The 14612-nt window shown below is 45.0% G+C and overlaps 1 protein-coding gene across 7 annotated transcripts in view; it reads right to left on the bottom strand.

Annotated features, from left to right (window-relative positions):
- The window catches only part of LOC129384144 (uncharacterized), a 285323-nt gene that overhangs the window by 138395 nt on the left and 132316 nt on the right, over window positions 1–14612 (bottom strand). For all 7 annotated transcript variants that reach the window (XM_072284254.1, XM_072284258.1, XM_072284255.1 and 4 more), the window contains exons 10-11: window positions 13634–13685; window positions 2135–2161 (exon numbers count right to left, since the gene is read on the bottom strand). In XM_072284254.1, the coding sequence (XP_072140355.1) occupies window positions 2135–2161; window positions 13634–13685 (79 nt within the window). The remainder of the gene's footprint in view (window positions 1–2134; window positions 2162–13633; window positions 13686–14612) is intronic.

Raw genomic sequence — 14612 nt, 5'->3', positions numbered from 1 at the left:
AATCTACGTTTGCTGTACTTTTATTGCGATTACCTTGTTTTCCTTCCAGGCTACACATGGCCTTATCTATGATGCCCTGGGGCACAGCATCACAGTGATCGGCATTTCACACAAGTAAGCCACCCTTGCCAGCACTCAGAAGCGTGGCCAAAGCTGTGGTACACCTGTTTGGAATGCATAGGCATATGTAGTCATATTTTGACTTTGTTTCACCGTTCTCTTGATGCCTCCGGATGTGCTTTGTTGTTAGGTCTGTCCTTTGTCCTTTGTCCATCGATTACGTTCATTCTTCAAAATATCAAGGAGTCCATCACCGTTCAAATTCATTAACGCTTATGACAGTACTCGTGATTCAATGTACTGTTATGGTGATAAGAATATCTCGAAATATCACAAGGACGGTTAACATGTCGGGATGCGGTGTCTCTGAATTTAGATAACAGATACCCACTGGATTCCAAGGGAAGGGAAGCGTAGCAGAGGACGGCAGAAAGTTAGGTGCGCGGATGAGATTAAGAAGTTTGTAGGGACGGCATGGCCACAATTATTACATGACCGGGGTTGTTGGAGAAATATGGGAGAGGCCTTAGCCCTGCAGTGGGCGTAACCAGGCTGATGATGATGACTCACTGGACCTTCTGGCGGCTCTATAGCCACTTGAAATACCGTCTGCGAGAGACTTCTAAACAAAGAGAGGAGAATTCATTCTGCTTTATCCTGTTTCTCGCTATAAATTTCTTGAAATTCCATGAGTGCCTCTGTGTCCGTTATACATAATTTGTGGGTAACATCGGTGCGCGCCCTTTTCGCAGAAACGATCAGTTGAAAAGGGCTTAGCAAATTCCACGAAGTATGTCGTATATTCTGCGACGATTCTAGTCGCCCACCATCGAGCACACCGAGGGGAGACCACAGGGCATGTCGTGAAGCAAGCACTAGAAGTGCGATTATCGCTATAACCACACAGGTTATGACCAAGGCTGGTTGCCGCACACGAGGTTAACAACGCAAGTACACGGGTGTTTTCGCATTTTGCCCCCATTTAAATGCGGCCGCCATGGCCGGGATTCGATCCCGTGACCTCGTGCTCAGCAGCCCAACACCATAGCCACTGAGCAACCACGGCGGATGACCACAAATAGGTTTGTTGCCGGCGCCGAGAGGTCTTGATGGTCCGCACATATGGCTCGTACTCAACGTCCAGAATCCGCTTTTCCCCGGACACGGGTAAGCCACACGCGGCTAACGCGGTAGGGTCCAACAACCGTGTGCTTGGGTCCGTGGTGTCGCAACACACCGAACACCTGCCCAAGCAGATACCACTACGGGGCATTCTAAAATGCTTTCCATTTACTACAACCGTTTGTAAACTCGGCGCAGTGGCTAAGCGGTTATGGCACTGCGTTGGTATAAAGGACGTTGCACGTTTTGACTTCCTGCCGTGGCAGCACATTTTGATGGGGGCGTAAATCAATAACGCTCGTGTACCTGCGTTGCAGTAACAGCACACAATTCCAGTTGCCTTAAATCATTTCGGACTACGGCGTTTATCACAATCATATAGGGATTTCGTAAGACTGGTTTGTAAAAGAATCGGCGCCAACGAATCGTCATACAGCTTATCTGACCAGAATAGTTCCTTGTGCACTAGGGCGCTCACTAAAACCTAACCGTAAGAGCAAAACTATAAAATGTGAAGGCGATTGGACCAGTCTCATACAAGAGCTATCCATAATTCGACGTTGCTTTGCAAAAGAAGCGCCTTCACGGCCTAGTAAGATTCCTGATGACCCGATATGCATCAGTGTGCGGGAGACTAGGACTCCTTCCCAATTTTCATGGATTCTCAGGAAATCCCAGGCACGTGGCGACAATATTTCAATGGCATCTCACCGAAATTAGTTTTTGTTTGAAGAAAATCAAAGCACACTTAGCGCGAAGCAGTGGCTGCACCCCCCCCCCCCCTCAGAATGCATCCGAACCAACAAAATGCATTGCAAACAGAATCCGTGCATGGCCTTGGCCTACTTCACTGTTTCCCGCGCACAAACACGCTTGCCCTCATGTGTCATCTCCAATATTCATGTTGCGACATTGCAATGGCGCACTGATTTGTGACGAAAACGGTACTCACCCGTGAGCGCTATGTCCAAAAGGCGGCCTGCGATAAAAGGGAAATGTTTTACGATAAGCGCATCCAGTCAAGTAGCACATCTCACAAATGCATTCATTCCGACGCATTCAATGCGCTGTCTATGCAAGCTCATAAGGATGGATGCACGAAGACAAAGCAGCAGTGATGGGTACACAATACTTATCAGGAACCCGGAACCGGTAGAATTCTGTACGAGTTATTGACTCGATAGGCCCGATATTTTGTGAGAGAAAGCACTGCTGAGAGGTAGGATGAAAAATATATTTGAGGCTCCTGGTGACACAGAATTATTGCACAGAATGAAGGCCATGATTGCTCGCCGTCAACGAGTGAGTAGACAACAGCCAATGACGCGATGCCGAACGGACGACGGATGACGAACTGAAGAAATGCCTCCGACTGTTGCAAGCGAACACAATACGTGTAGAGCAGACACTAGAACAGAGTGCGTAGCTGAGCAGTGGCCGGTCGAGTAGTAATTGAATATACCTAAGCAAATAAGCGAAAAAATTTCGATAGAATTAGGCAAAGCAATGAATCTAATCGTGGCAATGGCAAATGACTTCTTGAACTTTCTTATCAACAAAGCAAAGTATTTATTTTATAACGTCATGCAGGGGCCCTCTGACGTAAAGCTACTCCAATATTTTTTTGTTCGAATCCCCTCACGTCAGATTTGCGTAACTGCCACCACATTCATCGAGCGGGGACCCGCAGCGTTGCCTGAACAGCCCAATCAAACGCTCTCCTGGTTTATAGAAGGTCACTTGCTTGCTTTCGAAACGCATGACTTTGCCTGAATTGAGCAGCTGACTGTCTAATTGGCTGACAAGAGGCCAGGAGAACGCGCAAGTGGATAGGCTTTCGATGCGGCCGAGCCAGCGCACTAATATACATGACCAGATGAAGAGGGAGGAGCCGGTGGTCTGCGACTGGTCCGCTTTCTCTTACTTTGCTTGCGGCGGCTTGTCTAAAATCGCAGTGGCGTGCGACGGACAGTTAAACTCGAAGAAACCGCCTCCAGCTCTGCTCTCTTCGAGCAGAGTTTGCCGTCGTCCTGAAGTTGGGCTTCCGCCTCGATTAGCCGACTCGATTGCTAAGCTGCAGCTGTCTGTTGTTTTCCCCTTCCCACAAAAGCTGTCGAAGGTGTTGCGAAATCAACAGGCGGAAGTTAGGCGCAACCTCATCCCCCCCCCCAACCACCTTTCACGTTTTTTCCTCATGGGTTTCATTCTCGCGCGTCTGATTCCTATCACAGATTCTTACTGGCCATATTTCAAGAAAACAACGTCATTTCGATGAGCTCGAGGATATGTCATTAATCAACGTTAAAATAGTCAGGATTGACGAAGATACGATTTATGCAGCTGGATTATCAAAAAGTTAAAGCACACCGCAAGGGGGCTATGGGCGCTCACGTTTGCACGATTTCCACCATGCTGAAAGCGTGTTACTTGGCTTGTTCAGATGTTGAGATGCTCGGTTCAGGTACTTACCAACTTTGGCGGAGATAACTAACGGACCAAAAGGTAAGTCCTGAGAGAATGCACGCCGTTAATGCGGGCCAGTGCAGACCTGCTCCTGCATAAGCAGTTGGATAACCCACATGAGCAAATGTGGCAACATGATGCTCGGAAAATTGTGCCTTGAAATGCCTTATTTGTATGCCCCTGAATCTTACATCCAGTGGGTGGATGTGAGTTCTGGGACCACAGCGCTTGACAAAAAACGAATCTATGAGCAGTTTCACAAGTATTTGAAGAGAGTAATACTGTCAAAAATTTTCGATCCAGAACTATCGCTTTTGCATTTTTACCGTGCCGTAAATTAGTACTTCGCACGTGATATCGGGCACGACAGGTTCAGTGTAGTAAAATTATCCAGCATCCATCGTGCTGGAAAAGTTGTGCCTGCGCTGCTGAATTCAACGGACTCTGTTGAGCTGGCATATGAAATAAGAGATGCTGAGGCTATGCGAGATTCGCGAAGGTCTGTAAGCTGAGCGTCTATAGCTAGTATATATGTATGTTTTGACGTCAACATTAGAAAATGGAAGTGCCTTTCAATAAGCTTCACTTGTATATAGCACACGATGCCATTGTTATTATTTTGTCAGTTTGCACCGCAGTGTTAAGGCCTTTACGTTCCCGTTGAGGGAAAACATCAGTATTAATTTGTGCACATTCTTGCAACGTTACATATGATCCGTTTTTATTCGGAAGGAAGCATTATGTTGTTTCTTATTGCATAACGCTAATACTCATGTTTTGTGTTCAATCTAGTCGATGCTACCATACCGTGCTATGGGTGTAGCAATTAGTCAGGATACCAGTAAGCTCCTTTCTGCCTTGAACCGGAGGCCATTCTATGTACTGTCACAAAAAATTGTATAAGTTTTCGGACTAGGGACCATAGTCTGGAAAAACGTTCTATGTAATTGTACCTAATTTTACGCTGATACAAATATATCGAAGTCGCTAAAATCGTCAATTTGCTTCATTATATCAAAATTTAGTTGTGTTGTAGACAATTGATTGCAATACAATATTTTATGTCAGTCGAGTTTCGTAACCATTTCCAAAACTGCAAATAGCTGAGGGCGTTTGTGCCTTGTATTCATTTCTGACCACTTTCAAACAGAAAGCCAGAAGTGTAGAAAAGTGCCCCTTTAGGCCCTTAGCTTAGGCACGGGCATGACCTTGATGGTAATACCTCACCGTCGGGTGAGCACAATGAGAGCGCCTTTATGAAGCAGCCATATCGCTTGCTTCACACTCGCCGCACGTTGAGGTGTATAGATACTTCACATAAGTGCATCTGCTACAGTCGTGCACGTTAGATCATCGACAGTTTCGGTTTTCGGCGTGTAGGTGGTCAGTATTTTAAAAATACATTATTGGGTTATAATTACGCACCAAAAGCACGATTCGATTACGAGGCACGCAATAAGAAAAGGGTGGGGGGGATGTTCTGCGCATTTGATCAACTGTGGTCCGATGACCTGCGTTTAAGTATGGGTACACGAGTAATTTTACATTTCACCATCAGCCAAATGTCACCACCGAAGCCAGTATCAAAGCCGTAACCACAAGCTTAGTAGCGGAAAGCTGGGGCCCCTAATTACTGAATTATCAAGTACGGAATTCCTTTCTCTGAGGAAGGCAGCAGCATAAAACTTCTTGAGTGTACCATGAAGGTAACTCCTGGGTTGACGGATTACATCAAGCCTGGAGATCAATCGCCTAGCATAATCGGAGCTATGTTGACTACCTCTTGTGAATGGAAATTATGCCTAATGGGGCATCAGCAGACCTGAAGAAATCGATTAATTATTGCATCTTAGGTTTTTGTGAAACATTTTCTGTAAGAATTCATAAAGAGTGTTAAGAAAAGCGTTCCAAATTCTTAGGGCTGCTTCCATGCCGGAGGTGAAGACTACAACTCGAATGGGGATATTACTCCTATGCTGCGAATACTACATACCTTATAAACTAAATCCTTGCGATTCCTTACCATAGCAGACAGGAAACGTAACGTGCCAATATATAACATATATATAATATATATTATAATACAGTTATAATAAATATAATTATTTATATGCTATTTCAAATTAGGGATTCTCATTAGCTGTTTTTCGTGTGGATTCAGAAATCTGGAGATTTCTCACTCATAATAAATAATCTAGCGCTGGAGGTGAATTTATCGCGCGCACTCTGCTATTAGGAACCATGCTGAACAAATTTCCGAACACAGTACCAGCTGTTGCAGGTAAGGGCATCGCTGTGGCTACCACCTGTAAGGAGTTAAGACACGAAACAGCAGGATAGGACAGCGAAATGTAGTACAGATGCCACATTTAGAATGGGAGAACAAAGCGAGAGGTTTGTCTCGTTGCGTTCAACTGGCACTGGCATATTGTACAAATATTTCTCGAGTTTAAGAGTCAAGCATAAGAATCGTAAGAACGCACAGTGAGAAGCGCAACCAAGAACGGAAGGCGCAGGTTGACGACGCAGGAAAATAATCGATTCAACCTCAGAGAAAGAAATCGAGTCGGGCCCGCCATTGACCGCTGCGTACAGCGGTTATACAGCGGTCAATCGGATGTAGATGCCGCAGTCAGATACATAACGAAAACAGAAGTCTCATTTTTAACCCCTGAATTTGGACAAGCCCTGTTCCTAAGGAGCAAACACTACCTGCATTGGAAAGCATAAGTGTTAAGCTGAGAAATTCAAGGGAACTCGTCTATAAATCGCCAACATCCTAACGGCGCTTAAGGCCTGTTCGGGCTAAGTATGAAAAGGGACGTACATAAATGGTGCAAAAAAAAAAAGATTGCGCCCTTTTACTGGACTTGGAAACGACGCCACATATTATCGAAGGGATATATAATCGCATTTCAATTTCATAATTATTCCACTGCATCTGTGTAATTAAGCGTTACGCTTGCATAAACTGAGCTGTAATATTTGAGCACGTATTAGGCGACACTTCTAAAAACGACTTTTACATGAGAGTTAATCATTTCGTGAATCCAATTTATTCGCAATAGAAACTCACGAGAACACGCACATTAGCAATCGCTCCTTGTTTTTCCCTTGTGGGTGAATTTGCTCTTTCAACAAGACACGCACGTTCTGGTACAATTTCTTTTCTTTTTCTTACTACTTTGTTAACTGCCCGAGGCATATTTCGTACTTGAGTGTCGACTGTTTCTGCGAAACGTAAGCTTAACGCTGAGTAAATTATTTTACCGTGTATTTATCATACTTTTAATAAAGGCATTCAGCAGGCGTCCTCTTATATTTGTTTTTTTTTTGCAGTGTGGAAACGACTCGTTGGGAGCGTTTCCACTGCCTTTAACCAGTCATCATCTTAATGCTTACTTATTCGCTTACTCTCTTATCCCCTGGTTGGAAGGTAGAGAATTGAGCGATAAAAACGTGATCAACGAATGTAGCTGTTTGCTCTGGCGAAGGCAAGGTCTTTGTAAATGCGCTCAAATGTAGCTGCAGCGTTTATTTTTCAGCCAAATGGCCAGCTTAGCTTCCAGAGTATCAAAATTTAGACATCAGATGTATACCATTTCCTATCCCTGTGCTACAAACCTCCCTCAGTGAGCAATACTAAATACTAGAGCAGTGTATGCGGACGTCATTATATAGCACGTTGACGCCACAAACCAACCTCCACACAATCAAGCACATTAGTGGGCGATTCCTTACCTTGAATATATTGCACTACGGAAATCACATGCGTGCATGGTCGATATTTAGTGCAGTGCACAACAAGCTCTTGGGCGCCGCCATCTATGAATAATTCTGGCCAACGCATTTTAACGCGACACCGTTCAGGGCGCCGTGTCCCAGAAAATCCGGTGCCGGTGTCCCGCATCCAGCGACCTGCTTTCCGCGTCCAGCGTCGACTCTTTTATCGCTCTTTTATCACCAAACTTGCTCATTCCTTGTCTTTCATTCTTTACAAAGTTATTCCTCCGCATTTCGAGAATGACAGCAAAGGTCAGAAGAAAAACTGACTGCACGTACCTTTTATGTTAGCGGTTCTGAGACGGAAATGTTAAAAGCGCGAAACAGTAACAGGAGATCGGCTCACGTCAGAGGCTGCGTTTCTGCCAGGAAGCTCGCCTTCGTGCATAGCGTTCGCCGCCAGCGTTCCCCGGTAAACATTACAGTTACATCAGCTGGATTTGTCGGGGAAGCGTGAAGAGAAGTCAGGGACCTTTGAGTGCTGTCGGCGTTGCACTCTTAAAGGCGAAGCTTATGCGTCCTCGAAGTTTCTAAAGAAACTTTCCTTCCTAAACACCTGAAGCATTACAGCAATGACAAGCCCGAATCACGAAGTCAACGCCACCGTCCCTGCTTGTTCCCGTGAACACCGCGCTGTTCTGTTTCAAATGTGCCTTGCGGGCCTTCTCCCGCAGTGTTGCTGTGATGAAGCGGCAGAATTTGATTTTCGCCGTGAAGCTTGAAATCATAAATCAGGTCGAACGCGGTGAGAAGTCGAATGACTCCACAGCGCACAAGATTCCGAGGAGCGCTCTCAGCACGATCTTGAAGAATAAAGGGGAGAGTAGGGCTAAAGCGGACAAACTCGCGACCCGGTGCCCGTGGCGCCTGACACGTACACACAGCCGTGTACAAGTGGTTCACCCGAAATTGCTTCAGACGTACCGGCTTTCTGTACCCGGCGGTAACTAAATTCTGATGAGTGCAACGAAGCCGTTGCTGGTGTTGCCGAAGTTTGGAGAAAGCTGTCAGAATTTCCGGAAGCCATTGACGAGTCAACGGTCGACGAGTTTGTGAGTGCAAATGATGGTGTCGCGACCATGGGAGAGCCTGAAAACGAAGACTACATTGCCGGCATCGTACCGAGTACAAGTGAAAGTGGGCACAATGAGGAAAGCAACGATGATACTTTGTCCACAACCTCCGAGGTGATTAGTGCACTCGCACGAATCCGGTGCTCCTGCACAAATGTGGAGGGTTGCGGCCTCAGCCGCGCCAAGTCTTTAAACAATGTGGAGAAGTACGTGCGGCGCAGGCAGCGAAATTGTCCAAGCAGAAGAAAATAGAGGACTATTTCACGCGAAACTAAGCTAGTTTCATCTATAAAGTGGTTTTACAAATGGTATGTGCTTCTATGATGTCCAATTCTTTAGCAGGCTTATATCGAATTACGCCCTATATTGAACTGATAGGCGTTTTTCTGCAAGTTCGATATAGCTGGGTTCGACTGTATATCTTTATGGCTGGCAGTTTCTGTGGGTTATCCAGGGTGTCTACCAAGTTTACATTTCAAAATTCCCTGAGTGATGCAGAGCTATGTTTTATGTCAAGACGGGCTGAAACCAGTCGCGCAATGCTGTCACTCTCTAGTAAGCATATGAAAAAAAATAAAAAAATCTACTTAATCCAATTTGAATACTAAGAAGCAGTGTTTATGTTATTCAAAAAGAGATTTTTAAAAAACGTCTGCGCGACACAAACAGGGACAAGGAAAAGGAACAACAAGGACGAGCGCTTTTTAAAAACAGGTTTCATTTGCAAAGAACCACCTGCTTAAATACCCACAGGTCTACGTGATCTAGTCAACAGAACACGCCTATAGCGCATATAACAAGACTTGCGATAAAATGCCGTGGATCAGCACTACCCGGCCAACACAAACATAGTAAAGCGCATAAAACAAGCACTTAAGATGAAAATGCGTTAAAGATATGACAGAAGCGAATTCTCGTCATCCAACAATGAAACAGAAGGATGGCTGATGCATTCTTCCTTTAGTTTTGCAATCCACTGAGCTTTCACAACTTCTCTCGCGGTTTGATTTCTATGCCTAAACAATATGTCGGTGCTTCTAAGACAAGGTGAGCAAGCATGTTCTTCACAATGTATTGCCAAATGCGTACTAGGGCGACCTTTCAGACTTGACAAGTGCTCCCTTAGTCTCGTGTTAATGCAGCTCGCAGTCTGCCCAACGTACACATGACCACACGTCATAGGAATCTGGTACACAACGTTCTTCGCGCAATCGACGCGGTTCTTTAGTACTATATTCTTTCTTTACATCATCCTTACTTTCGAACTTACTTTTTACCCTAGAACACACACTACCTATTTTGTTTTTAGCCGAAAACACCACTTTTACTTCGTAACTCCCTGCCACCTTTTTAAGTCGGTATAAACGGCTGTGCACACACGGAATCACTGAAACCTTCGAAGCTAAATCTTTCTGCCTTTGATTCTTTGTGCATAGTTCTTTATCCTGTTTAAGTTTTTTCATTAGTCTAGCGCATGTCGCTAGCATCACAGTGAGCGGGTGTTGGCAGGTTCTGGTCGCGGGGTTCCTTCAGAAAATGTCGAATTCCTTAGAAGTACAGGATCCGTACTAAATGAAAAACTCTGAAGGCCTTGTGAATATTCTGGCATCGGATAGTACAAGTTGCAGCTCGGGATTCAGCATAGATATTCAAGAACTCTACTATACCTTGCCGCATGGGCCCCTAATGTGCAGTGTTCATGATTGCATAGCAAATGAGAATGACGAGGTGTCTTTCCGCAACACATGCGGTATGGCTGTTGAATCCTTTCTTGAACTACTGCATTTTTATTTAGCGAATACACATGTAGGATTCTGTGATGAAACCTATATACAGGCAAGGGGTGTGTGCATCGAGTCAAAGGTAGCTCCCATCCTTAGTAGCATTCTTCTGGGAAGCATAGACAGAGAGCTGGCAAAAGAATTAGAAGGTGTAGTATATAAGGTATGCAGATATGTAGATGACTACTTGATTTTGGGCTGTCCTGTAGGGAAGGATGCTTTCAGGAATAGGGGAGTAGAAGCCTTTAATTCTGTGGGCAAGGGCTTCACATTTACTTTGGAAGTACCGGTAGACAATAAGCTACAGTTTCTTTATGTCAAGTTAGAATTTCTACCAGAACATGTGTGTTGGTCGTTATCACCCCGAGCTGGAAAACCACTAATGATCTATGCCTCAAACCATTCCAGGCTTGTGAAGAATGGTATAATTATTTTGTGTTTCCGGTAGGCGTTGTTCAAATCATGTCACCACACTGTAAACAATGCATTTCTTGAGCAAATTGATCGGTTGTGAAAGGCTGGGTACCCGCTTGCTGTGATGCTGGCGGCATGCGCTAGACTAATGAAAAGCTTAAACGGTATAAAGAACTACGCACAAAGAATCAAAGGCAGAAAGATTTAGCTTCCAAGGTTCCAGTGATTCCGTATGTGCACAGCCTTTGATACAGACTTAAAAAGGTGGCAGGGAGTTACGAAGTAAAAGTGGTGTTTTCGGCTAAATACAATATAGGTAGTGTGTGTTCTAGGGTAAAAAGTAAGTTTGAAAGTAAAGATGATGCAAAGAAAGAATGCAGTATTAAACATTCGCGTAAGAACCATTTTGTCGATTGCGCGAAGAACATTGTGTATCAGATACCTATGACGTGTGGTCATGTGTACGTGGGGCAGACTGCGAGCTGCATTAACATGAGACTAAGGGAACACTTGTCTAGTCTGAAAGGTCGCCCTAGTACGCATTTGGCAATGCATTGTCAAGAACATGCTTGCTCACCTTGTCTTAGAAGCACCGACATATTGTTTAGGCATAGAAACCAAGCCGTGAGAGAAATTGTGGAAGCTCACTGGATTGCAAAACTAAAGGGCAAATGCATCAGCCATGCTCCTGTTTCATTGCTGGATAAAGAGAATTTGCTTCTTGTAATATCTTGTGTCGGCTTCCAGTTTAGGTTTCGAATCGGCTACGTCAGGGCGCCGCTCAGCGCCAAACGCTGTCAGTAAACCTGCTGCGTTTCCCCTCCCTGGAATAAAGTGATTCTTTGTCTGGTCCCCTACTTGAGCAGTCCAGCTCTTCTTTGCGGCGTTGCGCACCCCGGCCACTTAGGCCTTATGCAGTAGGTCCCCCGTTCAGCCGCCCCGTCGAACCTACTACACTTCTGCCATCATGTCTTTAACACATTTTCATCTTAAGTGCAAGTTTTATGCACTTTGCTGTTTTTACGTTGACCGGCTAGCGCTGATCCGTGGCATTTTATTACAAGTGTTGTTATTAGCGCTATAGGCATGTTCTGTTGATTAGATTGTGCAGATTTGCGGGTATTTAAGAAGGTGGTTTTTCGAAAATAAAACCAGTTAGAAAGCACTTGTCCTTGTTGCTCCTTTTTTTCGTGCCCGTTTGTTTTGCGCACCAGTTTATTTAAAAATGAATCTGTTACAACTAGGCCGACTCACAGTTATGCTTCAAAAAGAGAATAGACGGGAGGGGTTAGTAAAATGCAGAGTAAATAAAATGGCTTCGTAAAAAATTGCAAATCGAGTCGGACATTCTCAAATACGAATAAAAAGGAGATGCATACAGAAGCAAATATTTTCGAATATGAGCTATTTCTATCAACTGATTGCCAGCTCAGCAAAATGAAGCCCGAACTTTGTCACAATTAAGATTCTCTCTCAACAGCCCGTAAGTCAACCTCAACTGTCCTGACATACTCTCAGCCCGCGCACGACGCCTCAGTGTAGTGTTTCACTGGTTTAAAGAGTTTGTTTTGGTTTGGATGAGGGGGGATCTCTCCATCTCGGCATCAGCCAAGACTTTGCTTTTTGAGCTCAAGCTCCTTCAAAGAGGCAGCGGCACACTTCCTTTCCCGTTAATTCCTCAATGCATAGGTCCTTTCTGTTCTTGTCCTCATTCTGCCATTCGTTTACCCCACGGGGCATTGGAAGCATTGTTTTGGTCAGTTGCACAGTCCACGTACGATTTTTCGAACTCCCTAGGAGCCGCAAAAACGTCCGAAACATCAGCCAGTTGGAAAAAAATGCATGTGATTCACTGCCCTTAAGGGCTCAAACCGCCACAGGCACATTCGAAAACGCTCTGAAGGCCTGTCGGTACACATATTAGGCATATCGGTGGTCGTACTGTGACAGGAAATACCGGGTACATGCGTGTATAACGTACTGTGTCCCGTGGCATCGCCCCTTGCCAGGCTTGTTATACTTCACATCAATACTTTTGCGTATGCTTCACCAAGTAACATTTCTGTACGGAGGCAAAGCTAACTTTCGGGAACCGGCATTGTGCAGCGTAACGTGTTTCCCAAGCTCCTGAGCCAATCGCGAGGACCACAACGGTGGAATCCGCGACATTGCTGACAGTAGAGAATTCTTTCAATAAAAAACACGGCAACCAACGGCAAGAAGCTTCATAGAGAACGCCGAAGCAGCTAGGCCTAGCGTTGCCGCAGTGTTGGCTACGGCTGCCAGCGGATCTGCGTGCGAGAGCGCCGATTCGAGGCGGTGGGGTAATCAAAATGGCAGTGGTGGTGGCTTAGATTAATGCCCTTTCGCATCTGCTGTCACGGCAATACTTCCGGAAAATTGGACGGTAAAGAGTTCTTGCGTCCGAAATTTCAGACGTTCTGACAGATTGACTCTAAGGGGTACGTGGTGGTGCCGCATGGCCGTCCACATTATCGGGAATCCGGAAAGTCCGTCGTTTACAGCCCACTGCCAAGTCCTCCAGCCCACGACAGGGCGTCAAAGACGATTCATAACGATTCCTGTCTGTTACTCCCGCCAGCATTACCGCGACTTTCGACCCTTTCAATAAAATTACAGCTAATTTTCCCTGATAGAGGCACAAATTCCCTGAGTTTTCCCTGAGTTTTTCCAGACTACTCAAAATCCCTGAGAATTCCCGGTTTTCCCGGTCTTCCCGGTTGGTAGACACCCTGTGATTCCAATGAATGTATGCACTGTTTGCTTCACTTTGCTGAGCGCTTGTAGGCTCTGGCTTACGTGGGTGTGAGCTATTGCATTTTTTGCTTGCTTACGGGGTTATCAGCCATTCATTCCCTCACGTGACAGACAAATTTTTCGTTAGGAGGGCATAGAAAAGATTGGATATTTACTTACTCCAGCCATTCGAGGATAAGCCGGTAGACTTTCCACATCACCCAAAAAAAAGCTGCACATGAGACAAAAGGCATTACGTCAACAAGGTCAGCATTCTCAAATTGAAGCTGTATGAAGGAAACAATTACGAAGAGTCACCTATATAATTTTCAATCCCTGTCGAGTGCCAAATGACCTTTGCAGAAATCTCGCAAGGTATGTTTCATGCAAAGATATGGTTTTATTCGAGACAAAATTGGGAATGAGAGGTGCTCACAATATTTTCTCTAATTCAGGTTGTTCGTGCGTGGCTTAATTAAATACCATGTGCTGCATCGGTGACCTCGACGCTCGAGATCTTCCTGTCACTATCACGCTCTTGAGTGAGAGGGCCACTCTGCGAAAGCATGATGCTTCTGGAAAAAATAAGGTACCTTTAAACTAGCGCGTAGGCATATAAGATTTCTACTGATAGTGTCGACAGCAATACGGACAGACTTGGCTATTTATTTCTTCCAATACTTTGTCACATAATTAATCGACAGTGCATTTTGTTAACCATTCATAAATAATTTTGAAGTGATACTTTGTTCAGGTGCTTATTATATTTATATTTATGTATGCACAGACTGAATCAAACAGAAGCGATGCATTATCACAATACATGCACGCCACTTATTTGACCAACAACAAGCTGGTAGTGCTAGTGCAAGTGGTATTTGGTAGTGCCAATCTGGTAGTGCACTAAGCGGCATGCTTATTCATGGAGCGTTCGACATCCGCACTGGTCCCTATGGACGCTACCCAACGAGAAAAAGAAAACCGGCTCAACGATGCACAACAGGCAGCGAAAGCCGCCAGGGCAACAGGGTTTACTGCTCAGAAGAAGAATGAATTCTGTAGTCCTACGCGCCAAAACCATGATTTTATTATGAGGCACGCCATAGTGGGAGACTCCGGATTAATTTTGACCACCAGGAGATCTTTAACGTGCCCCCAT

The sequence above is a fragment of the Dermacentor andersoni genome, chromosome 9 (assembly GCF_023375885.2).
Source record: "Dermacentor andersoni chromosome 9, qqDerAnde1_hic_scaffold, whole genome shotgun sequence".
NCBI lineage: Eukaryota > Metazoa > Arthropoda > Arachnida > Ixodida > Ixodidae > Dermacentor > Dermacentor andersoni.
Note: the sequence above shows the minus strand (reverse complement) of the source record. Positions and strands in the feature narration are given on the sequence as shown.